The following is a 27485-nucleotide window of genomic DNA, read 5'->3' as shown; positions in this document are numbered from 1 at the left end:
TAGGTTCCCACTAGGGTAAAGGAGGGATGGTATGCATCAACCTTTTATGCCAAGCTTACATGGGAAGCTCACCTCAATTTCCCCTCCCTCTCAACTTCAAGCTCTAATATATTATATAGGTAAGATGAGGTTAAGTATTTAGATGAATAGACTATAAAAAAAATAATATCTTTATATATCGCGAGAATATTAAAATAGGATAAGCGTTTCGTATTTTTATTCAAGATCGACCAAAATATCAGTCTAAACGTTAGAGGACTATAGTGCCTCACCAGTGACCCTTTTAATTTATGAACGCAAGTCACACATCGGACTTTAATTCTATAATCGACCTCATTGATTATGAATTCATACATAATTAACATTGAGCTCTCCTTAATAAATAAACAAATATATCGATAAATTTTGTCTTGAGTTATTCAATATATCAAGATATGCATGATTTAGAACTAGTATTAGATCAATTTACTGAAATCGTAATCATCCAGCTTATTAGTTTGGGTGTCAAAGGATTACACATAATATGTATCCATGACCATTTAATCTTCTAATTTCGTTATTTTTCATGGCACTTTCTGCTTCAATTTGCCAAAATAAATAAATAAAACGTAATGAATGAACATAATTTAGAGTGGTACCGAAAGTTTAGCAAAATGTTGGTTGATGTACAAGTGTGAAAGTAGCAAGTAAAGCGGCTTTGTTAAAAGTAAGACAAGATTGAAAACATCAACATTTTGGCAAGCAAATGACGCTTTATCTTGTCAAAATTATACAAGAGTATTGTCAAAACACTATGTTAATTAGAATAATACAACCTCATTTTCCTAATCAATTCGAGGACTTCAATTATACTAATTATGTTTCTGTTTTGTGGCTCGTCTCATTCTTTTGTTATTTTATTATGAAAATTGAAGGTTCAAATATAATACGATATTTACAAATAATTTTAATTTAATTTTGATGATGTCCCAATTGACAACAAAAACATTATGCTAATCTGATTATTTTAGGCCTCATCCTATTAATTTTTTTCTGATTTCATATGAAAAATTGAGATTTCATGATTTGAGTATCACAAGTAATTCTGCAACTTAGTTTTGGTGGCACAAATGGAATTTGTCCAAAAGTAGGAGGGCTAGTTTTGAAATAAGGCAAAAGTATGGGGGTAAAGAGCAACTACCCAAACTTCGTTCGACGCCGCTTTTAATAAAACCTATCCGATATTTTTTGTTTCCAATTCAATTCCCGCTCCCTTAGACGCTCACGCTCACGGCGTGCGCTCTTTCTTCTGCTGAGTTCAGAACTTCTCAAAATTTCTGTAAGTCTGCGACTGCCCGTGATTGCGTGGAAATTCAATTGGCATTGGTTTAATTTGCTTATGTACTGTCGGCTTTTTGTTTTTCGGGTCGATTTTCCTGTTATATGCATTTTGATTTTAGTGCAAACAATGGAGTTAGGGTTTTTAAGTATAGATTCTGGAATGGGGGTTCTTAGTTTTGATCGTTGTTTTAATTTTGTTATGGAGGCTCTTTGCATGAATCTCTGTTGGAGAAAGAGGGAAAGGTTGTTTAATTGGGGTTTTGGTTTTCTCCATTAGCATGTTGCGCGCACATATGCGGTTGGTACTTTCTATGTTTGTTGTTCCTGGATTAAGGCAAGAAGTGTATTGCAAAAATTGTGGTAGTATTATTATGGTTTTGGCTTGTTTATTTCCGAGTTACTTATCTGTATATTTTGTTTTTGTACCATTATGAAATGTTGAAGTCATGAAGCTTTATTTGTGGTTTTGGCATTTTAGTATAAGATTGGCTAAGCTATATATGCTGCCATGAGTTGATTTTTTCTTTCCCAAATAAACTATTGGTTCCAGTTACAATATCCACTTGCTTTTTGCCAAAACATAGGGTCCTGGGGACTTAGAATGGCAGATTATTTTGTCTGTTTTTATCTGTATTTTGTGGTGAGATATATAAATGTACTGTTTTCTTTCTCTATTTGTGTAATGCCTTGAAGCTTTATATCCTTTGTAATCTTTTTGATGTAAAAGTTGAGAGAATTTTGCTTGTGATTTATTTGTTTGATTTGACAAATTTTCAATATCTATCATTTCAGCAAATGGCAGAAGAAAATTTTGAGGAACAGGACTTAGGTAATGTGGAAGAGATGGATAATGTGCCTGAGAACTCGCATCCTCCAGAAGAAGTGCAAGAAGATGAAGATGATTCAGGTGTTGTTGAGGAAAAGAAATGGCCTGGATGGCCTGGAGAGAATGTGTTTAGGATGCTAGTTCCTGTTCAAAAGGTTGGTGGTATCATTGGACGCAAAGGAGAGTATATTAAGAAAATATGTGAGGAAACAAAGGCTCGAATTAAGATTCTCGATGGTCCTCCCGGGACCACTGAAAGAACTGTGAGTTATTGTTGCCCTTCCCCAAATTTTATTAAAAGTATCTTTCTTGCTTCATGATTTCTGTTTCGGAATTTTAAATGTTATGATGATTCTGAGAAACTTCTTCAGAAAGTCGTTAAGTGATTCATCTTGCTTACATGCTTATGCTGATGATGAAATTGTATTGCTTGTCCAATGTTGTAATATTCAGAATACTTCTATGTTTAGAAGGCCTGTGTATGTTGTACCAGTCGTCTGACTTGCAGATCATCTGCTTCTGATGTTATACTTGCTTATATTCTGTGAAGCACCCGATATGTCTAACAACTGCATGATGTTTAGGCACAAGTAGTTATATTATTCATCCAGATGTTGGGAAAGATTTCAGATGCTTTTCTGGCACTGTTTGCATGTTTTCAGCAGTTAAGTATCCTTATATAACTTCATTATTGTTAGATTCTATCTATGAGGAGACTGCAGCTAAAAATTTAAAGAATCAGCTGGAAACTATTTTGTTCAAGTATTAAGCCTGAATACATTTTTATTCAACTTCATGTGTTGGGGACTGGAAAGCTTATATGACTAAGAATATCATCACAAGAGGGAAGAGCTTGACTTTATTCAGACGTATGAATGAAACATTGAAAAACATAACATTATGGGACAAGTTGGATGCCAAATATATCCCAATTTAAATCAATTAATATTCATACAACCAATGTTAAACAAGAGGTTCTCTTTACTATGGTGACCAAAATGAATCCGTGCAGGTTTTGCATATTAAGCAAGATTTCAATCTATCATGTGGCCAAGAAACCAGAAGAATCAAAGATCCAGATTGCAGCGATGAGTATTGAGCAATTGCAAGTGCTGATATGTCCTTCTGACTATATGTCAGATTGATTTTTGTGCGGACATCTGTACCAAGAAGCATTGCTCTATATCTGGTAACTTCAGAACTTGGTAGATTGGTGTCTTGCAAAAGTTGTAAACTCTACAGAGAAACAACAATGTAGTGGACTCATAAGATGCTTTACCTAACCAAGTGTAGATTTATTTTAGATAATTCGACAAACAGGAGTTACTAATAAAAAGGATACAGTGAGAATAAATTAAAAGCTGCATGATTGTTAAATTACATTATAAAATCTTTCATCAACAGGTAAATATCAATGCTAACACCCAAAACATGTGTTAAACTTAGGACATAGCTCCGTTTTCCCTATTCTACGTGTTTCTGCCCATATATTATCTTGAGAAGTAGCACAACTTCTTCATACATTCTGGATTCTATGTGATGTGAACACTGGAAGTCTTTCAAATATGCATCTTTTACTTGTTAATTGGCAATCATGAGCATATACTTGTTAATCCTGATTGCATTTTATCCTCTTCATATTATGCTGCATATTTAGGTGTTAGAGTAAATATTATAGTTAGTGCTAGACCTTATGATGAAAATAAACAATTCCCATACCGTTGAAATTGTGAACCACAAGTCACTTCCAGTTTGATTAGTAATATAGAGAGAGTAATATGTGATATGGGCTTTCCACTAAGTGGTCCTGTATGCTGCAGAATTATTTTGCACAATGGTGATTGTGCAAAATGCTTGCATCAATGAAAATTATGTAAAGTTCTTGGGCATTTTTACAATATTTATCATCTTGAATGACCTGAGTTCGACATATATGCTTTCCAGCAATGGATAGTTGCATATGTCAAGCCATGCATAAAGTATCATCCCACATCTCTTTTGTTGGATGCAGACAAATCTGGCCTTCTGATTTTACAACTATGGTTACCGCATATGCAAATTTTATATTGAAAAGGATTACTGTAATGCTTCTTTAAGAAATAACACCTTTCACCATCTTTATCAGGTAATGGTATCTGCAAAGGAGGAGCCAGATCTTCCAATTCCACCTGCTTTGGACGGGCTTCTCAAGATCCATAAACGCATTGTTGATGCAGACTCAGATCCATCCAATGCACCATCAGGGGGAACAGTTTGCACAAGACTTCTTGTCGCAGCTACGCAGGCTGGCAGTTTAATTGGGAAGCAGGGTGCCACTATAAAATCAATTCAAGATGATTCACATTGTACTATTCGAGTTCTTGGAGGAGGTAACTTTTCTATGACTGTATGTGCTGGTAATTGTTGCTATCAAACTCTTTTCCTGTTGATTCAGATTCAATGATTCAGGTTCCTAGTTGTTCAATTGCTCATGTACATTCATCTTACTTAATCCTTGAGACTATCTATTCTCCATGGCTAAGCTTGTATTTAATGCTTTCTGGATACATACCTTGTGAAAATGTCAATCACTTATCTAACAACAATTGCACCCTTTCAGAGTGTTGTAGTGGATAATTTTGCTTTAAGTCCTGTGTTTACCCAGGGAGTTAATACACAAGTTTGAGCTCTTTGGCAGAGTATGGAGTATATGCACTTTTTTAGTGTCCACATGGATGTATATTGAAGTTTACTTGACCTTGATCTATGAATATGGATATATCTGCTTTTATGAACTATAGGGCCTCTGTGTGAATTTTGAATTATACACTGAACAGATTACATAATCAATATATTCTAAGAGCTTGCCTTTTGTCTCAAAATCATTTTTGCAGAGAACTTGCCTGCAGTTGCTCTACCAGATGACAGTGTAGTTGAGATACAGGGTGAACCGGAAGGTTTGCATAAGGCTGTTGAATTAATTGGTACACATCTTAGGAAATTTTTGGTAGATCGAAGCGTTATTGGAGTATTTGAAATGCAGGCAAGTCCTATAGAAGAATTTAAGCATTTTATGGTCTTCGGCATCTTCCCTATCCATATTAACGGAAGTTATTACTTCACCTGATCAGATGCAACAGCCAAATTCTCGAGCAAATCAAAACATTCCCCCATCCCAATCCTGGGGACTTCCTCCTTCAGCTTTCCCCATGAATCCTGGTCAACTTGGTTATGGGTCGAACGCTCCATTCATGGCACCTCCGCCTCGTCAATATGATAGTTACTATCCACGTGTAGACTTGCCTCCTCTGGAGAAGCAGCCTCGCTCCGGCCCACCTAGTTATGGCAGAGATGTGCCGGTGGGAGCTCACACAAATAACCTGCACCCCCAACAAGCAGTTATTGCAAAGGTAGATTTTGCTTCAATCTCATCCACGCAATTCAGTCCGTAGAATGCTTCTCTAATTTTCATTAGTGAAGGATGGAAGATATGAATGATTTTCTTCAATATAGTATTTTGATTGGTTCTTCTATATATTTTAATAACTGCCTATTGCAAGATTATCAAGAGTTGTCATTTGGCTGTATCTCTAATGTAACATGTGTCATACTGCTGCTTTTCCTCTAGACCTTTGAAGGCTGAAATTGTTGGCTGACTGTATTTTTATCTGCAATTTGTTGGATAATACCCGAATCATAAGATGTGAAGGGATGATGTAAATTTGGAAATTGATCTGTAGGCTCAGGGCATGTTTCTAGCTGTGATTGCATTGTACACATTGCTCCAACACTACCTCTACATCGTCTGAGGATGTTGGAAAGGCATTGGTCTTAACTGTCAGAGTGGTTTACTTCTTCAGTTCTCATGACCATTGATGCTCTCTTTCCATCTTATTTTTTATAGGTCACACAGAACATGCAAATTCCATTATCATATGCTGATGCTGTCATTGGTGTTAATGGTGCAAATATTAGTTATATTCGTCGTGCTAGTGGTGCAACTATTGCAATACAGGAAACAAGGGGTGTTCCTGGTGAGATGACGGTTGAAATAAATGGCTCGGCAGCGCAAGTTCAAGCAGCCCAACAGTTGATACAGGTATTTCCTAGTTCCATTCTTATTCTTATCTGCAAGTATTTGCTCTTTAAGTTTTCTGGCCTTGAGAAGATTCTGTTGTGTTACTTTCCCCAAGTTATATAGATCTAACATCTGAAGAAATTTATCATGTGATGTGTTATTTATCATGACTTGGTGGTCTTTAGTTCCTATAGACCAAGAATCTTTGACATCCTTGATAGGTCCTGTTGTACTGTGTACTGGTACTTTTTCCACTATGACTATTCTTATGAATTATCGTTCCGTTATATGAACAGAATTCTATTGCTGATGCGGTAACCAGTTCACAGAATACTGCTGGAGGACCACCAAGTCAAGGTTATAATCCCTATGCCCCTCAGGGTCCAGTTTATGGTTCTTCAACATCTAACACAGCTGGTCAAGCTGGCCATGCGCCCAATGGAGATTATGGTTCTATGTATGGCACCAGTTATGGCTACTAGAGATGAAATGCTGCTCTATTTACGGATGGATTTTGGCTTTAGATAACAAGGCTTTCAATTATTAGAAGTTAACTTGCTGGTGTAGAGTTGTATTAGATAGTCGATGATTCTGTATCAGGTACTGTTGACCTTGTCTTTTCTATGTAGTCCAGGTGATTGTGAATCGTTTACCCAATCTCCTCTGTTGCTTTTGGCAGTTGTTTTTTTTGGTAGCTTCCAGGCATACAATTTAAGCCACCCCCCTGGTGTTATCTACTTTTATGTTGAATTTGCCATTTAGCTTGATTATCTATGTTAGGAGAAGAAAAGTTATTATCTAAAAGTCCCCCTGATTTTGAGCATATTAATTCAACCTCTAGGTCAACTGATCAGCAGTTGTTAGGATAGCTTAGTTTCTGCACTGTTCTGTTATATATTGTCAACTTCTTTCTTTAATTGCTTCTGTAGATCGAGTCATCCCAAATCTAGTTGCTTTGGCGGCCCATCAACAGGCGAAACAACATATGATGCATCATACAAATTCTGTTGTCTTTAAGCGCCACAAATGTGTAGCAATTTTATGGTTGTCAAAATGCGACAGCAATACCTTGTTATTGCTTCGGTGAGCAAGTTGCTTGGATATAATTTCTCTCGTATGTAAAACAAGAACTCCTGTCGTCCTATGTGTAGGTGACACACTCCTATGCGTTTTATTTTTTTCACTTTCCAATTATTGAATTTTATCACTTGTTTTCTTCGAATTTTCCTTTAAAATGTAATTATAATAGTATCATGGATTAGTGTAATTTAGTTACATATATGAAATTAATACAAAGATTTGGCCCTATAGATACTACACTTTCTATAAAATATACTAAACAGATCAACAATCAACACATAAAAAATTTAAAATATATGTCGTACTCACTTATATACAATATGTAAAATAACTCAGTGTAGCATGAATTTAGCCACAAAAATCTATTCAAGAGGCTTCGAGATTTAGTTGCATTTTCCAAATAAGTATAACCAAGTGCTTCTCATTACGACTGTCCATAAAAATAAATATAAAAGAGAGGGAGAGAAAAATCGTATCTATAGTTGGTACACAAATAAGTCATCATTAAATATTATTTTTGACAAATACCATTTAATACATAATACATATATATTTATGATACTAGAATTACAGCTTATGACTTAATTGATGTGTCGTTGTGTAAGGTACGACTTAAGAAATGGAGGCATTGAAAACTCCTAAAACTCTTTATTTATAATTAGTATAGAATAATTGTTCGCACCATATAATTTTAAAATTAGGAAATTTCAATTTTATTATTTGACTAAAATTTTCAAGTATAAATATTTGGGTTAGGTATGATTAGATAGAGATGGGACGCAGACGTGGTAGCACGTGCGTTTATGATGATTCTATTTTATGGAAAAGGTCAAAACAGTGTGACAGAATCTACCACTTTGCCTACCAATTTTTGGATGCTTATAATAAGCGATGGATGGTCAGATCTTACTTTTTTTTTTTTTTATAAAATAATATTAGTTACCACGAAACATAATACTGTGTATATGTAATTAAATAATTAAATACATTAAAAAAATATTTTAAAAATAAAAATATATAATTAAAAATAAATAAAATAATTAACGTGAGTTGAACTGCAGAATGAATATAATACGACAAATCTTTTAATTAAGTAATTGTCCTTATTATTTTAAAATTAATTGAGTCGAGTTTGATTGAATTTAAAATAGTTTGAATACTTTTTTTTTAAGATTTAATTTGTTAAATTAAGTGAATTTAAATAAATTTTAATTGGTCCGTTTGAATCGAATTAAACCCTAATTTCAAGTACTAACCCAAGGCCTAAGTGTCGGTTAGATCCGACGGGAGCTGCAGAATACGAGCTCAAATGGTACTAATCGGGTTCGATAAGTAATTCATGGACCATCAAGATCCGATCCATTTTGTTCAGGTTCGCGATCCGATGAACTAATCACCCGACTCTTCGCTGGGTTCGCTCTCGCCTCAGGGCATTCTTCTTGGGAAATTGTTTCAGTATTTCAGAATCCATGAACCGTCTTCCGAGACGTTATACCGTAAGTTGCGATTCTACTGGCTATCATCGGAATCCACGCTTTAGTTTCTTGAACTCGAAATTGATCGAGAAATTACTGCTGTCATGTTAGCTTGGAGGCTTCAGGGGTTTCGCTGTGCAGAGTGGAAAGGGAACCCCTTTGCAAAATTTGAAGATTGAAGGGATTAAAGACATCATAGCTGTTGCTTCCGGCAAAGGAGGCGTTGGCAAGTCTACTACAGCCGGTACTATGTGACCGTTTCTTGTTTTTTGAAAAAAGAAATTGTAGTTTTGGGATGATTTCTTATAGGTGAAATGTGTGTATGAAGTGATTCTTCTTGGGTTGCCTTTGTGTCTGAAATATGGGTTTGTGGTAATGTTGTCAATTTGGGTTTTTGACGTTCCTACAGTGTGATGTTTCTATATGCTGTAAATTTGTAGTTAATTTGGCGGTTTCACTGGCAAATAAGTGTCAGCTTAAAGTTGGGCTGCTCGATGCTGATGTCTACGGGCCGTCGATTCCTATCATGATGAAACTCCGTGGAAAGCCTGAAGTGAGTGCAGGTGGTGCTTTAATGGCCTTACTATGCATTCTAACACTTTTTATACTTTGTTGGTTGTTTCAGTAAGTTAGATAAGTTATCTTCTTGGCTCCTGCATTCTCCTTGCAATTTGATTTTCGTTGTCTGTGTTTAAGGAAGTGATCAGTAGGACTAGCACTTGTTAGATGTTATGGCAATTTCTTATTCGAATAGTCTTGACAGGTTATGTTGAGGTATTAATAACACCCGGATTTAAGTTTCTGAAGCAATGGAGATCAATGGGCTAGTTTGTTTAGGACTCATTTTCTGGGATTTTAGATATGTCGTTGCTATCAATCTTCCCATGTTAATTATTCTTTTATGAAATTCCCCGAGTTTTGAGTTTTCTCTCTGAGGCCTGCCAAGAAACTCACTGCTGTCTCTGTGTTGTATGTGTCAAGTAAATTTCTTAGACTTCCAGCAGCATGTAGGCCAGTAGCGTGATATGAGGAACAGGCCTCTTAGTTCTTCTGGAAAATGTTATCTAGTTTGAATTATAAACGATTTTTGAGCAAGTATCTCCCTGAGAAAGTACTTGACAAGGTGTCCTCTCTACCAGATGCTAGTTTGTTGATTGATGTTTCTGAGTCCACTTTACCTTGAAACTGAGGTATCTTGCCTATCTTGTTTTACACATCTTATTGAGGTAGCATACTGCCCATTGGTCCGTGTGTCCACTTATTTTGGGGTTTCATTTGCAAATCTTTAGGATGACACCTCTTATGCTTATTTGCTTAATGTGTATAGTGAATGCGCATAATCTGTGTGGAGTAGCAACCACTTCCTAACATTTAGGAACTTTTTTTTCTTTTTAACATTTTTCTGCTTTTCTGGTGATACTTCTTGGCAGATAAGAAAATGATCCCAATTGAAAACTATGGAGTCAAATGCATGTCAATGGGATCTCTTGTCGCAGAAGGGGAGGCAATTGTCTGGAGAGGTCCTATGGCAAGTATATGCTTTTGTCTTCGTTTGGCTTTAGCAGGTTGTTCTTCACCTGCCTATTTTTTCATTAATTTAGTTTTTGAGATAATAAAATCGAAACTTTTTGCTAGCAAAGTGATACCTCTTATGATTTATATATGCGTCCTTTGGTTGGCGATGACAGCTGATGGAAAGCATCCTATTATTTTGGATGGATGCCACCAAAATCAAGTCATATTTGATAGACCTTTTATCCCTTCAGGTCATGAAAGCACTGGAACAGATGACGAGAGGAGTTCATTGGGGGAACCTAGATATTCTTGTGGTAGACATGCCACCTGGCACTGGTGATGCTCAGATTTCCATATCCCAGAGATTGCAGTTGTCAGGTAGTTGGAACTTTGGAAGTAGTTTTTCATGGTTCAGCCTAAAAAGAATTGCTGCAAGCAATTTATTGTCATACAAGTAATAATGCTCATGCATTCATGTGCAATCAGTTATATGATGCAACTGGAAATACATGCTTTATTGTCTAATGGGATGTTTGCTTGGGGTTTTATCTACCTTTTTGTTAAGGAGAATCAGCTCATTAATTTTTGTCAGTGTACCAAGTGTTAGAATTTTCTTTCTTCCACTATGCCTTAATTCTTTGATTTGATAAATAACTGATCTATAAGAGCAATTTCGGCTTGTCACAGGAGCATTAATTGTTTCAACTCCTCAAGATGTTGCATTAATGGATGCTCGAAGAGGTGTTAAAATGTTCTCACAAGTCAACGTGCCGGTATAACCATATCTGGATCTATGTAGTTTGTGTTCGCATATTTGTTTGTGATGCGTGCAATCTCTCATTTCACCGAGACAAAAATAGACTGTAGGCCTTGCTGTTTGCATCAACTTGTTTTAGAAAGGAGATGAGGTGTTACCTTGAAAGGAATTTTTGGCCAACATATGCTTTTCTCCCTCTCTCTCTCACACACGCACACATTATGTGTGTGTCTCGTAACTGCTTCACATGTGGTTGAGTTTGTCCTGAAGATAGTCAAATTATAGCATTTCCAGTATGTATTACATGAATGCTTGTGTCTGATGGATGTAGAGGCTAACTGTCAGGAAAAGAAAGTTGTTGTACCCCCCCCCCCCCCCCAGAGTAAGGGAACAGAAACTTGTGTTACTTGGTGTTCAATGATTGCAACCTTTTACTACTTTTGACAACACTAAAACATTTGTTAGTTCGATTTAGCATTCTAACCTTTGCACCAATTTTCTTTCTTTCTTTCTTTCTTTTGTTTTTTTGTTTTGTTTTTTTTTTTTTAATTTGGATTTTGTATATTAGATTACTATTGTTGGATATGCGTTGCAGATTTTAGGAATCCTGGAGAACATGAGTTACTTTAAATGTCCAAACTGTTCTGAGCCTTACTACATATTTGGTAAAGGCGGAGCTCAAAAGACTGCTGAAGAAATGGGTATGAAGTTTCTTGGAGAGGTATTGCTGCCAAATCGGTCTTTTACTCTGTACTCGTATACTATTTTCTCGGTAGTTACAATGTCTACAAGTATGACGAAAGGCAGAAATCTTTCTTTTCCCATCCATTAATTCAAGGCCATGATTAGCAGCTGACTTGTGCCATGATAATCTCCCTTAAATCTATGTGGTGATGATAAATATGGACAACTCTTCTGTGTGAAAGAAATATTCTCGATGTCCTAGACAGGCTTAATGATACTTAACGTGGCATGTTGTTCATCTTAATCTGTTACTGCTCTAGTAGGTACCATTGGAGACGAGGATCAGAAGTGGCTCTGATGAAGGCGTCCCTGTTGTGATATCCAATCCCGATTCTTCCATATCCCATGTCTACAGCGATGTGGCGAAAAAAGTGATCATCAGGCTTGAAGAATTAACCAAAGAGCAATACCTCCGGCCTGAAATAAACATATAAAGTATGCAACTAACTCCATATATGTCCTTGACTAAACTACGATGCTTGCATTATATAGTTTGACTTTGATCGCTTACCCAACAGCTTTTTTTCTTTTTCTGTTTTTTTACATGAAAAAGTTAGTTCTTTCTCAAGCTCATAAAGACCTCAAACATGGTTACGACATCAGAAAAGAGTTTTGCCGACTAACAGGCTACCGTCTGAATTCGGTTCGATCTTCGTGTCCTGTGCTACAGACAGATCTTTTTGTAATTTCACTGCTCTTCTAACTTTGCTAGTCAGGAATTGAATTTTATGTTGTTATGGAGTTTTGACCAACAACTGCACAGATTCTCCCCCTCTTTTTTAACGATTGATTTATTCTTTACTTTTTCTATGGGGGTATTAAAACTTTAAATAGTTATAATTATCTGATATGATATCTTATTATATAATTCTTAGTAAATTGTTGTGATTGTAGTCCCCTATATCTCATGTTAAAATCAATTAATACTCATTAATCCTTAACGCTTATTCCCCTCCCCCAACCCTTATGCTGATAAAGAAATTGAGTATTTTAAAAAATATATTTAAAAGTTTAAGTATGTAGTAAACAATTTAATTCAACTGTTTCCTTTTTTGGTTTTCTTAATATTAAAAGTATAATCTTTTCAACTTTGATTTAAAAAATAATTAATATTGATACATATTGGAGTCCAACAAAACTATAATGGTCTTCCTAGGATTAAAGAGGGCTACCGTGCAAAATAGGAGTTAATATTTTCATGTTTAAATCAGTAATCGAGAATTTTAAAATGATGCAAGAACAATAGTGCAATAATCGAAGTGACTTGATAAAATATTAAAATGAGGTAATAATAATTTTGTAGAGTGGGAAAATGCACAAGAGATCCTTTGAAAATCAGAGAAAAGAGTATGTAAAAATGAGTGATACTTGTTACTGTTATAACTGCACAATAATCTCTATTTACAAAATCGACGGACAACAAAATTTGAAAGTGGATACACCGTATGATAAACCGTTTTTAAAATGAATATGAATGTAATCATATCCAGTGGTTTTTATTATATTTTATAGTTTAATGGGTGAATAGGAAGTTTTATATTTGATGCGTTTGATTTAGGCAGCGAAAACGAAAAGTGTAATTATTCCTATTAAAAAATAATTCTTGAAATACAAAATTGAGGAAAGGTTATCCTGTTCTCGGTGAGGGTCTCCGGATTCTGATCCTTCACTTCCAGTGGTGGGGTTGAGAGTGAACCGAACTGCGACTCCGACTATTCCCTGTTTGGCTGCCCCGCTTTCCTCTTCCAATTTTATTCTCTATATCAGGTTTACGGTATTGTTCAATCTCGATAATATCTCTGCATTTTTCCCTCTCGCCTCTGCTGACCCATTTCCTGAATGCATAATCAGGTTGCATTATCCCTTAAATCCAATTATGCCCTCTTTTCTTCGCCCTACCCAAACACCCTCCACACCCCTAGATTATCTCCGTCTCTAGCGAGAAGAAGTTTCTGTTATTATTCGGTTTTGAAATGTAGAGGAATTGAAATTCCTTTTCCGAAGCCGCGCCTTAATTCTCTGAGCTATGGCAATGGGTCGGTGGAGGATGAGAGGATGCAACCTGATTATGAGAATAAAAATGCAGAGATATTATCGAGATTGAACAATACCGTAAACCTGATATAGAGAATAAAATTGGAAGAGGAAAGCGGGGCAGCCAAACAGGGAATAGTCGGAGTCGCAGTTCGGTTCACTCTCAACCCCACCACTGGAAGTGAAGGATCAGAATCCGGAGACCCTCACCGAGAACAGGATAACCTTTCCTCAATTTTGTATTTCAAGAATTATTTTTTAATAGGAATAATTACACTTTTCGTTTTCGCTGCCTAAATCAAACGCATCAAATATAAAACTTCCTATTCACCCATTAAACTATAAAATATAATAAAAACCACTGGATATGATTACATTCATATTCATTTTAAAAACGGTTTATCATACGGTGTATCCACTTTCAAATTTTGTTGTCCTACGATTTTGTAAATAGAGATTATTGTGCAGTTATAACAGTAACAAGTATCACTCATTTTTACATACTCTTTTCTCTGATTTTCAAAGGATCTCTTGTGCATTTTCCCACTCTACAAAATTATTATTACCTCATTTTAATATTTTATCAAGTCACTTCGATTATTGCACTATTGTTCTTGCATCATTTTAAAATTCTCGATTACTGATTTAAACATGAAAATATTAACTCCTATTTTGCACGGTAGCCCTCTTTAATCCTAGGAAGACCATTATAGTTTTGTTGGACTCCAATATGTATCAATATTAATTATTTTTTAAATCAAAGTTGAAAAGATTATACTTTTAATATTAAGAAAACCAAAAAAGGAAACAGTTGAATTAAATTGTTTACTACATACTTAAACTTTTAAATATATTTTTTAAAATACTCAATTTCTTTATCAGCATAAGGGTTGGGGGAGGGGAATAAGCGTTAAGGATTAATGAGTATTAATTGATTTTAACATGAGATATAGGGGACTACAATCACAACAATTTACTAAGAATTATATAATAAGATATCATATCAGATAATTATAACTATTTAAAGTTTTAATACCCCCATAGAAAAAGTAAAGAATAAATCAATCGTTAAAAAAGAGGGGGAGAATCTGTGCAGTTGTTGGTCAAAACTCCATAACAACATAAAATTCAATTCCTGACTAGCAAAGTTAGAAGAGCAGTGAAATTACAAAAAGATCTGTCTGTAGCACAGCACACGAAGATCGAACCGAATTCAGACGGTAGCCTGTCAGTCGGCAAAACTCTTTTCTGATGTCGTAACCATGTTTGAGGTCTTTATGAGCTTGAGAAAGAACTAACTTTTTCATGTAAAAAAACAGAAAAAGAAAAAAAGCTGTTGGGTAAGCAATCAAAGTCAAACTATATAATGCAAGCATCGTAGTTTAGTCAAGGACATATATGGAGTTAGTTGCATACTCTATATGTTTATTTCAGGCCGGAGGTATTGCTCTTTGGTTAATTCTTCAAGCCTGCTGATCACTTTTTTCGCCACATCGCTGTAGACATGGGATATGGAAGAATCAGGATTGGATATCACAACAGGGACGCCTTCATCAGAGCCACTTCTGATCCTCGTCTCCAATGGTACCTACTAGAGCAGTAACAGATTAAGATGAACAACATGCCACGTTAAGTATCATTAAGCCTGTCTAGGACATCGAGAATATTTCTTTCACACAGAAGAGTTGTCCATATTTATCATCACCACATAGATTTAAGGGAGATTATCATGGCACAAGTCAGCTGCTAATCATGGCCTTGAATTAATGGATGGGAAAAGAAAGATTTCTGCCTTTCGTCATACTTGTAGACATTGTAACTACCGAGAAAATAGTATACGAGTACAGAGTAAAAGACCGATTTGGCAGCAATACCTCTCCAAGAAACTTCATACCCATTTCTTCAGCAGTCTTTTGAGCTCCGCCTTTACCAAATATGTAGTAAGGCTCAGAACAGTTTGGACATTTAAAGTAACTCATGTTCTCCAGGATTCCTAAAATCTGCAACGCATATCCAACAATAGTAATCTAATATACAAAATCCAAATTAAAAAAAAAAAACAAAACAAAAAAACAAAAGAAAGAAAGAAAGAAAGAAAATTGGTGCAAAGGTTAGAATGCTAAATCGAACTAACAAATGTTTTAGTGTTGTCAAAAGTAGTAAAAGGTTGCAATCATTGAACACCAAGTAACACAAGTTTCTGTTCCCTTACTCTGGGGGGGGGGGGGGTACAACAACTTTCTTTTCCTGACAGTTAGCCTCTACATCCATCAGACACAAGCATTCATGTAATACATACTGGAAATGCTATAATTTGACTATCTTCAGGACAAACTCAACCACATGTGAAGCAGTTACGAGACACACACATAATGTGTGCGTGTGTGAGAGAGAGAGGGAGAAAAGCATATGTTGGCCAAAAATTCCTTTCAAGGTAACACCTCATCTCCTTTCTAAAACAAGTTGATGCAAACAGCAAGGCCTACAGTCTATTTTTGTCTCGGTGAAATGAGAGATTGCACGCATCACAAACAAATATGCGAACACAAACTACATAGATCCAGATATGGTTATACCGGCACGTTGACTTGTGAGAACATTTTAACACCTCTTCGAGCATCCATTAATGCAACATCTTGAGGAGTTGAAACAATTAATGCTCCTGTGACAAGCCGAAATTGCTCTTATAGATCAGTTATTTATCAAATCAAAGAATTAAGGCATAGTGGAAGAAAGAAAATTCTAACACTTGGTACACTGACAAAAATTAATGAGCTGATTCTCCTTAACAAAAAGGTAGATAAAACCCCAAGCAAACATCCCATTAGACAATAAAGCATGTATTTCCAGTTGCATCATATAACTGATTGCACATGAATGCATGAGCATTATTACTTGTATGACAATAAATTGCTTGCAGCAATTCTTTTTAGGCTGAACCATGAAAAACTACTTCCAAAGTTCCAACTACCTGACAACTGCAATCTCTGGGATATGGAAATCTGAGCATCACCAGTGCCAGGTGGCATGTCTACCACAAGAATATCTAGGTTCCCCCAATGAACTCCTCTCGTCATCTGTTCCAGTGCTTTCATGACCTGAAGGGATAAAAGGTCTATCAAATATGACTTGATTTTGGTGGCATCCATCCAAAATAATAGGATGCTTTCCATCAGCTGTCATCGCCAACCAAAGGACGCATATATAAATCATAAGAGGTATCACTTTGCTAGCAAAAAGTTTCGATTTTATTATCTCAAAAACTAAATTAATGAAAAAATAGGCAGGTGAAGAACAACCTGCTAAAGCCAAACGAAGACAAAAGCATATACTTGCCATAGGACCTCTCCAGACAATTGCCTCCCCTTCTGCGACAAGAGATCCCATTGACATGCATTTGACTCCATAGTTTTCAATTGGGATCATTTTCTTATCTGCCAAGAAGTATCACCAGAAAAGCAGAAAAATGTTAAAAAGAAAAAAAAGTTCCTAAATGTTAGGAAGTGGTTGCTACTCCACACAGATTATGCGCATTCACTATACACATTAAGCAAATAAGCATAAGAGGTGTCATCCTAAAGATTTGCAAATGAAACCCCAAAATAAGTGGACACACGGACCAATGGGCAGTATGCTACCTCAATAAGATGTGTAAAACAAGATAGGCAAGATACCTCAGTTTCAAGGTAAAGTGGACTCAGAAACATCAATCAACAAACTAGCATCTGGTAGAGAGGACACCTTGTCAAGTACTTTCTCAGGGAGATACTTGCTCAAAAATCGTTTATAATTCAAACTAGATAACATTTTCCAGAAGAACTAAGAGGCCTGTTCCTCATATCACGCTACTGGCCTACATGCTGCTGGAAGTCTAAGAAATTTACTTGACACATACAACACAGAGACAGCAGTGAGTTTCTTGGCAGGCCTCAGAGAGAAAACTCAAAACTCGGGGAATTTCATAAAAGAATAATTAACATGGGAAGATTGATAGCAACGACATATCTAAAATCCCAGAAAATGAGTCCTAAACAAACTAGCCCATTGATCTCCATTGCTTCAGAAACTTAAATCCGGGTGTTATTAATACCTCAACATAACCTGTCAAGACTATTCGAATAAGAAATTGCCATAACATCTAACAAGTGCTAGTCCTACTGATCACTTCCTTAAACACAGACAACGAAAATCAAATTGCAAGGAGAATGCAGGAGCCAAGAAGATAACTTATCTAACTTACTGAAACAACCAACAAAGTATAAAAAGTGTTAGAATGCATAGTAAGGCCATTAAAGCACCACCTGCACTCACTTCAGGCTTTCCACGGAGTTTCATCATGATAGGAATCGACGGCCCGTAGACATCAGCATCGAGCAGCCCAACTTTAAGCTGACACTTATTTGCCAGTGAAACCGCCAAATTAACTACAAATTTACAGCATATAGAAACATCACACTGTAGGAACGTCAAAAACCCAAATTGACAACATTACCACAAACCCATATTTCAGACACAAAGGCAACCCAAGAAGAATCACTTCATACACACATTTCACCTATAAGAAATCATCCCAAAACTACAATTTCTTTTTTCAAAAAACAAGAAACGGTCACAAAGTACCGGCTGTAGTAGACTTGCCAACGCCTCCTTTGCCGGAAGCAACAGCTATGATGTCTTTAATCCCTTCAATCTTCAAATTTTGCAAAGGGGTTCCCTTTCCACTCTGCACAGCGAAACCCCTGAAGCCTCCAAGCTAACATGACAGCAGTAATTTCTCGATCAATTTCGAGTTCAAGAAACTAAAGCGTGGATTCCGATGATAGCCAGTAGAATCGCAACTTACGGTATAACGTCTCGGAAGACGGTTCATGGATTCTGAAATACTGAAACAATTTCCCAAGAAGAATGCCCTGAGGCGAGAGCGAACCCAGCGAAGAGTCGGGTGATTAGTTCATCGGATCGCGAACCTGAACAAAATGGATCGGATCTTGATGGTCCATGAATTACTTATCGAACCCGATTAGTACCATTTGAGCTCGTATTCTGCAGCTCCCGTCGGATCTAACCGACACTTAGGCCTTGGGTTAGTACTTGAAATTAGGGTTTAATTCGATTCAAACGGACCAATTAAAATTTATTTAAATTCACTTAATTTAACAAATTAAATCTTAAAAAAAAAGTATTCAAACTATTTTAAATTCAATCAAACTCGACTCAATTAATTTTAAAATAATAAGGACAATTACTTAATTAAAAGATTTGTCGTATTATATTCATTCTGCAGTTCAACTCACGTTAATTATTTTATTTATTTTTAATTATATATTTTTATTTTTAAATATTTTTTTAATGTATTTAATTATTTAATTACATATACACAGTATTATGTTTCGTGGTAACTAATATTATTTTATAAAAAAAAAAAAAAGTAAGATCTGACCATCCATCGCTTATTATAAGCATCCAAAAATTGGTAGGCAAAGTGGTAGATTCTGTCACACTGTTTTGACCTTTTCCATAAAATAGAATCATCATAAACGCACGTGCTACCACGTCTGCGTCCCATCTCTATCTAATCATACCTAACCCAAATATTTATACTTGAAAATTTTAGTCAAATAATAAAATTGAAATTTCCTAATTTTAAAATTATATGGTGCGAACAATTATTCTATACTAATTATAAATAAAGAGTTTTAGGAGTTTTCAATGCCTCCATTTCTTAAGTCGTACCTTACACAACGACACATCAATTAAGTCATAAGCTGTAATTCTAGTATCATAAATATATATGTATTATGTATTAAATGGTATTTGTCAAAAATAATATTTAATGATGACTTATTTGTGTACCAACTATAGATACGATTTTTCTCTCCCTCTCTTTTATATTTATTTTTATGGACAGTCGTAATGAGAAGCACTTGGTTATACTTATTTGGAAAATGCAACTAAATCTCGAAGCCTCTTGAATAGATTTTTGTGGCTAAATTCATGCTACACTGAGTTATTTTACATATTGTATATAAGTGAGTACGACATATATTTTAAATTTTTTATGTGTTGATTGTTGATCTGTTTAGTATATTTTATAGAAAGTGTAGTATCTATAGGGCCAAATCTTTGTATTAATTTCATATATGTAACTAAATTACACTAATCCATGATACTATTATAATTACATTTTAAAGGAAAATTCGAAGAAAACAAGTGATAAAATTCAATAATTGGAAAGTGAAAAAAATAAAACGCATAGGAGTGTGTCACCTACACATAGGACGACAGGAGTTCTTGTTTTACATACGAGAGACTAGGGCTGTCAACGAGTCGAGCTCGAGTCGAGCTCGACCATTTTTGTCGAACTCGAGCTCGAGCTCGACTCTGTGATTTAGAGCTCGAGCTCGAGCTCGACGCAGTATATTTGAGCTCGAACTCGAGCTCGAACTCGAGCTCGATTTGTCGAGCTCGAGCTTGAGCTGTCGAGCTCGAGTTCCAGCTCGAGCTCGAGCACTTGTTCCAGAAAATTGTAGCAGAAAAATTTAACATTGCAGCAGAATGGAGGTGGGAAGGAGAGAAGAAAGAGACGATAGGAAATTCAGAAATGTTACCTTTTACAACATTACAACTCTTTTACAAATAACTCTCAAAGCAAACAAAAGTGTAAGGAACTAAGGCTGGAAAGGAATCTAACAACAAGAATTAAACAAATCCCCTAAAAACACAACCTAACCCAAGAAAAAAAATTAAAGACGATGCTAAAAACACACCCAAATCCAAGAAAAAAAATCCCCCTAAAAACCCAAGAAAAACAAGAATTAAACAAATCCCCTAAAAACACAACCAAACCCAAGAAAAAAAATTAAAGAAGATGCTAAAAAGACACCCAAACCCAAGAAAAAGAAGAACGAGCAAAATGCAACAGAGAAGGATTACCTTAAAGCAGTACTCGTCGCCGTCCTCGTTGCCGACTTACCGTCCTTGTTGCCGTGAGTTTGGGACTAGGGTTCTAAGAGATGGGTTTGGGGAAGAATTGAGAATTTGAGAGGAGAGAATGGGGAAGAAGCAGAAAGAGAGAAAGAAAAGAGGAAGAAGAAACGAGAACAAGAGAGAGAAAGTGATGGGTTTTGATTTTGACTTTTTGTATTACTATTATTATTATTATTATTATTATTATTACAACTATTATTATTATTATTATTACAACTATTATTATTATTATTATTATTACTACTACAACTATTATTATTATTATTATTATTACAACTATTATTATTATTATTATCATTACAACTATTATTATTATTATTATTATTATTAGTATTACTACAACTATTATTATTATTATTATGTTAAATCATGAGATCAAATCATAAAATTTTTAGATAGATATAATTGAAATTAATATATGTTCACAATTTGCAAAATGTATATATTTATAAATGTTAGTATAACATTGATTTAACTATCATCTTATATTGTTGAACAACATGGGTTAATCGGACTCATCAAAATTTAGATCCGACCGTTAGATATGATAAAACTTACAGAAAAATACATTTCGTAAAGTTTTAAACTTATTGGATATACCGATGTCGAGATATCATACTCTAAACATAAGAGTAATCATTCAAGACGGTGTATAGTTGAATCGGGCCATGTAATTTTAAATCATACCGTCTGATATGATCTAATGGACACAGTCTTGTATATATTTAAATTTCGTATGAATCAGGAGTCCGAATTTTAAAATATCGTAATTATTGATTAAATTTTTTAATCTCATTATATATATAATAAAATAATAATTAGAAGTTCAACCATCATCATCATCATCATTATTATTAATATTGTTGTTGATATTATTATTATTATTATTATTATTTTTAGCTTAATTCATAGGAATTACTAAATTTTGACATAAATTTATAAATAATAAAAAATCATAAGTGAATTACTTGTCAATTTAAAAAATGTATAACATAATACAAATATATATTAAAATATAACATAAAGATATTATAATAATTTTAATTATAAAAAAAATTATAATTTACTAAGTTGTTGATTAAATTTATTTTTATATAAAAATTAAATGTATAAATAAAAGTACCATAGTTTATTATTATTCAAAATAAAATATATGATATTAATTAATAATTATAATATATGGTCAATTTAAATTATAAAACTGATCAAATATTAAATATAAAATTAAATATATAAAAAATTTAAAAATAAAAATATAAAATAAATATATATATATATATATATATATTCACCAGCTCGCGAGCCAGCTCGCGAGCTGGTTAACAACAAAAACCAAGCTCGAGCTCGAGCTCGATAGGAGCTCGAGCTCGAGCTGGCTCGACTCGAGCTCGAATTTTTCGAGCTCGAGTCGAGCTCAAAGTCGAGCCGGCTCGCTGAGCTCGCGAGCCGGCTCGACTCACCTGCCACCCCTAGATATAAATACGTAATCTACTTTACCCTGGGAATTTTGCTCTGAACGTGCATGTTGAAATTTTGCAAGCCAGAGGTGACGTGCTCTAAGAGGTATGTATAGACGGGCTGTTATCATAGAACCTTTATGAAAAGAGATGACGCTGTTAGCCATGAAAACTAAACCCCTGCACCAATGCCAGCAACTTAATGGCTTTGCAACCAATGTGGACTACTTTGTGTGACCAAAACGAGCACACTGATACAGAATTTGACTTCATATAGAAAAGACTCCACAAATATCAACGGAAAACATAAATTTCCTAGATCGGCATAAAGAATCAAACCTAACGGAAAGTGTTGTGAACATATTTCCAAACAAGGTTATAATACTAGTTCAGGAGCCGTCAACTTATCTCCTCACAGTGTTAAGAAAAACCAGTACAACTGCCAATCAGCTTGATATCTAATCTCACCGCACTAGGGTGAGCATAAGCATTTGTGCCCAATCACCATACAGCTGCTGATGATATGCAGACATGCATTAATTTCAGAATTGTGGTGTTGCGGCTACACAAAGACAGCTCCTCCTATTAATTGTGTGGCCTCAATGAAAAAGAACAAAAATTTCTTGATTTCCCTACAGTGCGCAACTCAGTCTGTCTAGCGTGAACCCTGGGGGTGGTTGTGATATCCGTACTATACTTGATTCTCATAGAGAAGTGAGCTCATCATACATCATAACTAGTCTTTAACTTGTCGTGATCAACATGCTCCAACCTGCTTTGCCTGTGCACGTTCAAGCTTGGGCAGCAGCTCACCGACCACTTTCTGCAAGGACACACGTTGGAGCCAATTATTACTTCCATTTATGACAGCTTTTGTAAGTAGCATGATCTCCTCAGTATCTGAATGTTTCTTTAGCAATTCCAACCAGAACTTGTCATCTTCATTGAGGTTTGATCCCCTCACAAGTTCCAAAACCTGCTTCAGCTTTGCGACATTTCTGCCAGCACCACAACCCATCGCAGTTGCAGCACCCACTGCATTTGCAATGGTTAATGTATAAACTAAAGGCAGTTTGTGTATAAAACCAAACGCAATCGCTGCCACAAAACTGTCTCCACATCCAACAGTGTCAATGACATTCACCTGTTGAAATAGCAAGGATATTGGGATAAGACGCGTGTAGGTGAAGAATGTGCAAAGTTAAAAGCACTATCAGTGGAATAAAAAGATACATGAAAAAAGAAGAAACAGGACAGATAACCAGTAAAATGGCAAAACATACAACAGACAAAGTACTACCTTAAATGCAGGGGCACAAGATATACTTGAAGGAGTGATGAGAATAGAACCTTTTGGACCCATTTTAATAATTACCCACTTTGTGCGAATTCCTTTCTTTAGCAACTCTTGCCCCGCTGCTATTGGGTCCTCTGTGCCAGTCAACGATTCAGCCTGATACATAATAAATACCAGTCAGTCATTGTGGCAGTGGTTTGGGTTGGGGGGTTAGAGAAGACCAACAACAAGAACCAAAAAAAAAAAAAAAAGAGAAAAGCCCCATGGTTGCTTGATAAAGAGGCCACAACAAAATCTAAAAGCTCTTGAACAGGGCAAAGTAAGGCAGTGAATCTAAAGCTGAAAAGGCTTCAGGACATCAAATTTAAAGTGCCAAGGTACAACTACCTAGTCATGATGATAAAAACCAAGAGACAATTACTTTATACATTCACTATGCACATTTTAGTGTAATTCACTAACTAGGTTCTGAATTGTTTTATAGCACAGGACAGAGAACAATGCATGATTTCATCCCCACCCTGCACTGCAAGACTTTGATGCCCCACATCAGCTGTTGCGTGAAGTTATAACTCCAAAACAAGAGGATGGCAGACAAGTAAAAGAGTGAAAGACAAGGTACTTTTATGGTTTCAATCTCTTGCATAAGTCAAACAAATGGTAGCATGCGATAAGTACCACCTAAATGAATAAAGTTCAGAGTCTCGATTTCTGCTTAGGTCGTAGCATGATGACATGACAACATGATGTAGTCCTAGCAATTCAAAAGGACAACTACACCCCCACCAACTTGAAAAGCATATATGCTATAAAATATGAAATTATGAGAACATGATGTCCACCTCTTCAGAAGTTAACAAAAGAACATCACTCATCCTCAAGTACTTGTCGAGGGCCTTTTGTTCTTCAAGCGTTCCAGTAATCAGAGACTTCCCTCGTGGTCCAGGGTCAAAAAAGATTGATGTCCCTACCTCAACAGCATAATCCAAAGCAGACCCCAGCAAACTAGGGGAAAGTTCATCAAACCCATAACCATTGCAGAAAATGATCTTTGCCCTTCTTATAGCCATCTTTGCTTTGGTGGACAGCGTGCTCAGCCAACTAAATGCAGGCTCCTCACTGAAATCTGCACGGCTGAGAAGTGAAGAAATGGAATTCTTTTAATTATACATCCTGCATGTCTAATAAAAGCATCAAAAGGATAGATGATCAACATTTTAAACTGATTGTAATACCTGCAAAAACCATGCCTTTGCAGAGGATCCACTAAAACCCAACACAGAAGTGTTTCGTAAGCTGTGCTTAAAGTGTCAATCTCACCATTCTGCTCATTCATTTCAACCATGCTAATCCCTTCGTCATGAAGTACATCTAGGAGGAAATGACCATAGATCTCGTCACCAACATGACCAACTGCAGAGACGTGAAGTCCTAATCTAGCTGCAGCTATGGCCATATTGCAGTTGCCACCAGCTTCCCAGTATATCTATCAATAAAAACTAACGATCAATATCCACATCATGACCTGTATTTTAATATGTAGAAACAGGAGGTAGAAAAAATCCCAAAACAGTGACTAAACATCGGACAGCAAAATGATTGGGGGCACACCATCATTGTTTGTCAACAACACTAAATTGATAAGATTCAAACCCAAGGGACACTAAAATCATTCAAGAATCCACTGAAGTGAACACTAAAAAGTTGGCACAGTACTATCTAGATTTAATTTTATTTTCACCTACATCTGTCCTCTAAATTATGTCATAAACATCAGCATCAATTAGTGAGCTTGGTCGTCTCATAGTACCATCTAATATGTTGGGTGCTCATTGCCAAAATTGAAAAAATGATATTTTGTCCAACCATATAAGCGTCATACTTTTATTTTGTTTATTTATTTTCTTTTGGGGAGAAGGGTGGGTGGGGACCGTGGGGTGGCGTGGGGGGTTAAGAGTAAGCATGGACTTCATGTAGTTCTACTTCTATGTCAAACACTTTTAAAAACATTGGCAGAAATTAGAGCATCATAAGAACTCCCAAACTACGGGTTATTTACTCAATGATCAACTCCCTTACTTTTTCTGCCACTGAAACTTTGTCATGGTCAAGCAAAAGGGCCATGTCAATAAGTTGATGTCAGACAGCAATATGAAATATTTGGACAGTCGAGGAGATTTGATAAAGGCTTTCCCCTCCTCCTTTTCCACATTGTCCAGGTCTTGATTCCCTGCATGGTACATTCCACCCTTGACATAGCATGAATTCTACGGGGTAGTATATATTATCAGGCTCATGTCGTAAAATTTGGAAGCCTCAAATTGGAATCATAAAGAATCACATGCTAATGAATGCTCCTCAATATATGCATAATATTATTGTTCATTTCTTCTCTTCTTATGTAGAAAATAAAAGGGGTTTATAGCAAGTGTTTAGTGTGTAAATTCAATGGGAGTTCAACAACCTGCAGTACGCGAACTAAGACTTGCTAATCCCACATTTTGTCTAACATCTGCATTAATGTTTTGAAGATTTCATCTTAAACTGCAAAATAAAATTTCATTCGAATTACTACATTACATGTCATGGTTATTCTCTGAAGAAACATCTCGATAGTTGATAACAAAATCAAAAGTTCAAAATATCAAACAAACACCACATGCATTGGCCATAAAAGATTCCGAACCAGAAATAAATAAGAACAAGCCAAAAAAATGGCGCACACGAATAAATTCAATTCCATAAACCAACAAAAAGGAACCAAGAAAAGAAAGCTTCCGGCACAACCTTATCAGGAGGCGACTTGGCTAATTCTTCCATATAAGCTTTACGTTCATCCAAGGGTTTCGGGGGCAATTTGGGGACGCTAAGCACAACATCAACACAGAGATTCCCAAGTGTAGCCACGTCGATTTCCTTAACGACGACGGGTTTAATCCTCTCATCCTCCACCGACCCATTGCCATAGCTCAGAGAATTAAGGCGCGGCTTCGGAAAAGGAATTTCAATTCCTCTACATTTCAAAACCGAATAATAACAGAAACTTCTTCTCGCTAGAGACGGAGATAATCTAGGGGTGTGGAGGGTGTTTGGGTAGGGCGAAGAAAAGAGGGCATAATTGGATTTAAGGGATAATGCAACCTGATTATGCATTCAGGAAATGGGTCAGCAGAGGCGAGAGGGAAAAATGCAGAGATATTATCGAGATTGAACAATACCGTAAACCTGATATAGAGAATAAAATTGGAAGAGGAAAGCGGGGCAGCCAAACAGGGAATAGTCGGAGTCGCAGTTCGGTTCACTCTCAACCCCACCACTGGAAGTGAAGGATCAGAATCCGGAGACCCTCACCGAGAACAGGATAACCTTTCCTCAATTTTGTATTTCAAGAATTATTTTTTAATAGGAATAATTACACTTTTCGTTTTCGCTGCCTAAATCAAACGCATCAAATATAAAACTTCCTATTCACCCATTAAACTATAAAATATAATAAAAACCACTGGATATGATTACATTCATATTCATTTTAAAAACGGTTTATCATACGGTGTATCCACTTTCAAATTTTGTTGTCCTACGATTTTGTAAATAGAGATTATTGTGCAGTTATAACAGTAACAAGTATCACTCATTTTTACATACTCTTTTCTCTGATTTTCAAAGGATCTCTTGTGCATTTTCCCACTCTACAAAATTATTATTACCTCATTTTAATATTTTATCAAGTCACTTCGATTATTGCACTATTGTTCTTGCATCATTTTAAAATTCTCGATTACTGATTTAAACATGAAAATATTAACTCCTATTTTGCACGGTAGCCCTCTTTAATCCTAGGAAGACCATTATAGTTTTGTTGGACTCCAATATGTATCAATATTAATTATTTTTTAAATCAAAGTTGAAAAGATTATACTTTTAATATTAAGAAAA

The 27485-nt window shown here is 35.7% G+C and overlaps 4 protein-coding genes across 11 annotated transcripts; 2 read left to right on the top strand and 2 right to left on the bottom strand.

The window, feature by feature from the left end:
• The first annotated feature begins 1182 nt into the window (after window positions 1-1182).
• On the top strand, window positions 1183-6922 carry LOC105163387 (flowering locus K homology domain). Its single transcript, XM_011081709.3, has 7 exons — window positions 1183-1318; window positions 2113-2409; window positions 4272-4515; window positions 5020-5168; window positions 5257-5535; window positions 6030-6224; window positions 6500-6922. The coding sequence occupies exons 2-7, from the start codon at window positions 2116-2118 to the stop codon at window positions 6683-6685; spliced, it is 1347 nt and encodes a 448-aa protein (XP_011080011.1). The 5' UTR covers window positions 1183-1318; window positions 2113-2115; the 3' UTR covers window positions 6686-6922.
• Window positions 6923-8349: 1427 nt separating this feature from the next.
• Window positions 8350-12582, top strand: LOC148787960 (iron-sulfur protein required for NADH dehydrogenase, mitochondrial-like). Of its 4 annotated transcripts, none has more exons than XM_088881983.1 (9): window positions 8350-8779; window positions 8870-9002; window positions 9199-9321; window positions 10189-10286; window positions 10525-10651; window positions 10961-11046; window positions 11626-11751; window positions 12038-12209; window positions 12332-12582. In XM_088881983.1, the coding sequence occupies exons 1-8, from the start codon at window positions 8753-8755 to the stop codon at window positions 12206-12208; spliced, it is 891 nt and encodes a 296-aa protein (XP_088738109.1). In that variant the 5' UTR covers window positions 8350-8752; the 3' UTR covers window position 12209; window positions 12332-12582. The 4 variants fall into 4 exon arrangements, with proteins under 4 accessions (XP_088738109.1, XP_088738108.1, XP_088738107.1 ...); XM_088881981.1 differs by having other exon boundaries at window positions 8352-8779; window positions 12328-12582; XM_088881982.1 differs by having other exon boundaries at window positions 12038-12582.
• Window positions 12583-14780: 2198 nt separating this feature from the next.
• On the bottom strand, window positions 14781-20947 carry LOC105163389 (iron-sulfur protein required for NADH dehydrogenase, mitochondrial). 5 transcript variants are annotated; one of them, XM_011081712.3, is made up of 10 exons: window positions 20742-20947; window positions 18652-18775; window positions 18429-18561; window positions 18110-18232; window positions 17145-17242; window positions 16780-16906; window positions 16385-16470; window positions 15683-15808; window positions 15225-15396; window positions 14781-15102 (listed from the first exon to the last, which is right to left on the bottom strand). In XM_011081712.3, exons 2-9 carry the CDS (start codon window positions 18676-18678, stop codon window positions 15226-15228), a joined length of 891 nt encoding a protein of 296 aa, XP_011080014.1. In that variant the 5' UTR covers window positions 18679-18775; window positions 20742-20947; the 3' UTR covers window positions 14781-15102; window position 15225. The 5 variants fall into 5 exon arrangements, with proteins under 5 accessions (XP_011080014.1, XP_011080013.1, XP_088738106.1 ...); XM_011081711.3 differs by having other exon boundaries at window positions 14781-15106; window positions 18652-18886; window positions 20742-20946; XM_088881980.1 differs by having other exon boundaries at window positions 14781-15106; window positions 18652-18869; window positions 20742-20946.
• A 1599-nt stretch (window positions 20948-22546) lies between these two features.
• Window positions 22547-27478, bottom strand: LOC105163388 (pfkB-like carbohydrate kinase family protein). Its single transcript, XM_020694835.2, has 5 exons — window positions 26337-27478; window positions 24785-25035; window positions 24392-24683; window positions 23553-23705; window positions 22547-23396 (listed from the first exon to the last, which is right to left on the bottom strand). The coding sequence occupies exons 1-5, from the start codon at window positions 26700-26702 to the stop codon at window positions 23010-23012; spliced, it is 1449 nt and encodes a 482-aa protein (XP_020550494.1). The 5' UTR covers window positions 26703-27478; the 3' UTR covers window positions 22547-23009.
• Between the last annotated feature and the right edge of the window lie 7 nt (window positions 27479-27485).

The sequence above is a fragment of the Sesamum indicum genome, linkage group LG6, assembly GCF_026168435.1.
Source record: "Sesamum indicum cultivar Baizhima isolate 11 linkage group LG6, ASM2616843v1, whole genome shotgun sequence".
Taxonomy (NCBI): domain Eukaryota; kingdom Viridiplantae; phylum Streptophyta; class Magnoliopsida; order Lamiales; family Pedaliaceae; genus Sesamum; species Sesamum indicum.
Note: the sequence above shows the minus strand (reverse complement) of the source record. Positions and strands in the feature narration are given on the sequence as shown.

Excerpts from the sequence above, each read along its gene's own strand:
- LOC105163387 (XM_011081709.3), top strand. The coding sequence starts at position 2,116 with ATGGCAGAAGAAAATTTTGAGGAACAGGACTTAGGTAATGTGGAAGAG. Across the intron at positions 4,516-5,019 it reads TATTCGAGTTCTTGGAGGAG|AGAACTTGCCTGCAGTTGCT; the intron begins GTAACTTTTCTA and ends TCATTTTTGCAG. Across the intron at positions 5,536-6,029 it reads AACAAGCAGTTATTGCAAAG|GTCACACAGAACATGCAAAT; the intron begins GTAGATTTTGCT and ends TATTTTTTATAG.
- LOC148787960 (XM_088881983.1), top strand. The coding sequence starts at position 8,753 with ATGAACCGTCTTCCGAGACGTTATACC. Across the intron at positions 10,287-10,524 it reads TTGTCTGGAGAGGTCCTATG|GTCATGAAAGCACTGGAACA; the intron begins GCAAGTATATGC and ends TTATCCCTTCAG. Across the intron at positions 11,047-11,625 it reads TCTCACAAGTCAACGTGCCG|ATTTTAGGAATCCTGGAGAA; the intron begins GTATAACCATAT and ends TATGCGTTGCAG.
- LOC105163389 (XM_011081712.3), bottom strand. The coding sequence starts at position 18,678 with ATGAACCGTCTTCCGAGACGTTATACC. Across the intron at positions 16,471-16,779 it reads CCAGAGATTGCAGTTGTCAG|GAGCATTAATTGTTTCAACT; the intron begins GTAGTTGGAACT and ends GGCTTGTCACAG. Across the intron at positions 15,397-15,682 it reads GTATGAAGTTTCTTGGAGAG|GTACCATTGGAGACGAGGAT; the intron begins GTATTGCTGCCA and ends CTGCTCTAGTAG.
- LOC105163388 (XM_020694835.2), bottom strand. The coding sequence starts at position 26,702 with ATGCATAATCAGGTTGCATTATCCCTTAAATCCAATTATGCCCTCTTT. Across the intron at positions 25,036-26,336 it reads CCAAGTCGCCTCCTGATAAG|ATATACTGGGAAGCTGGTGG; the intron begins GTTGTGCCGGAA and ends TTTTATTGATAG. Across the intron at positions 23,706-24,391 it reads TTTTGTTAACTTCTGAAGAG|GCTGAATCGTTGACTGGCAC; the intron begins GTGGACATCATG and ends ATTATGTATCAG.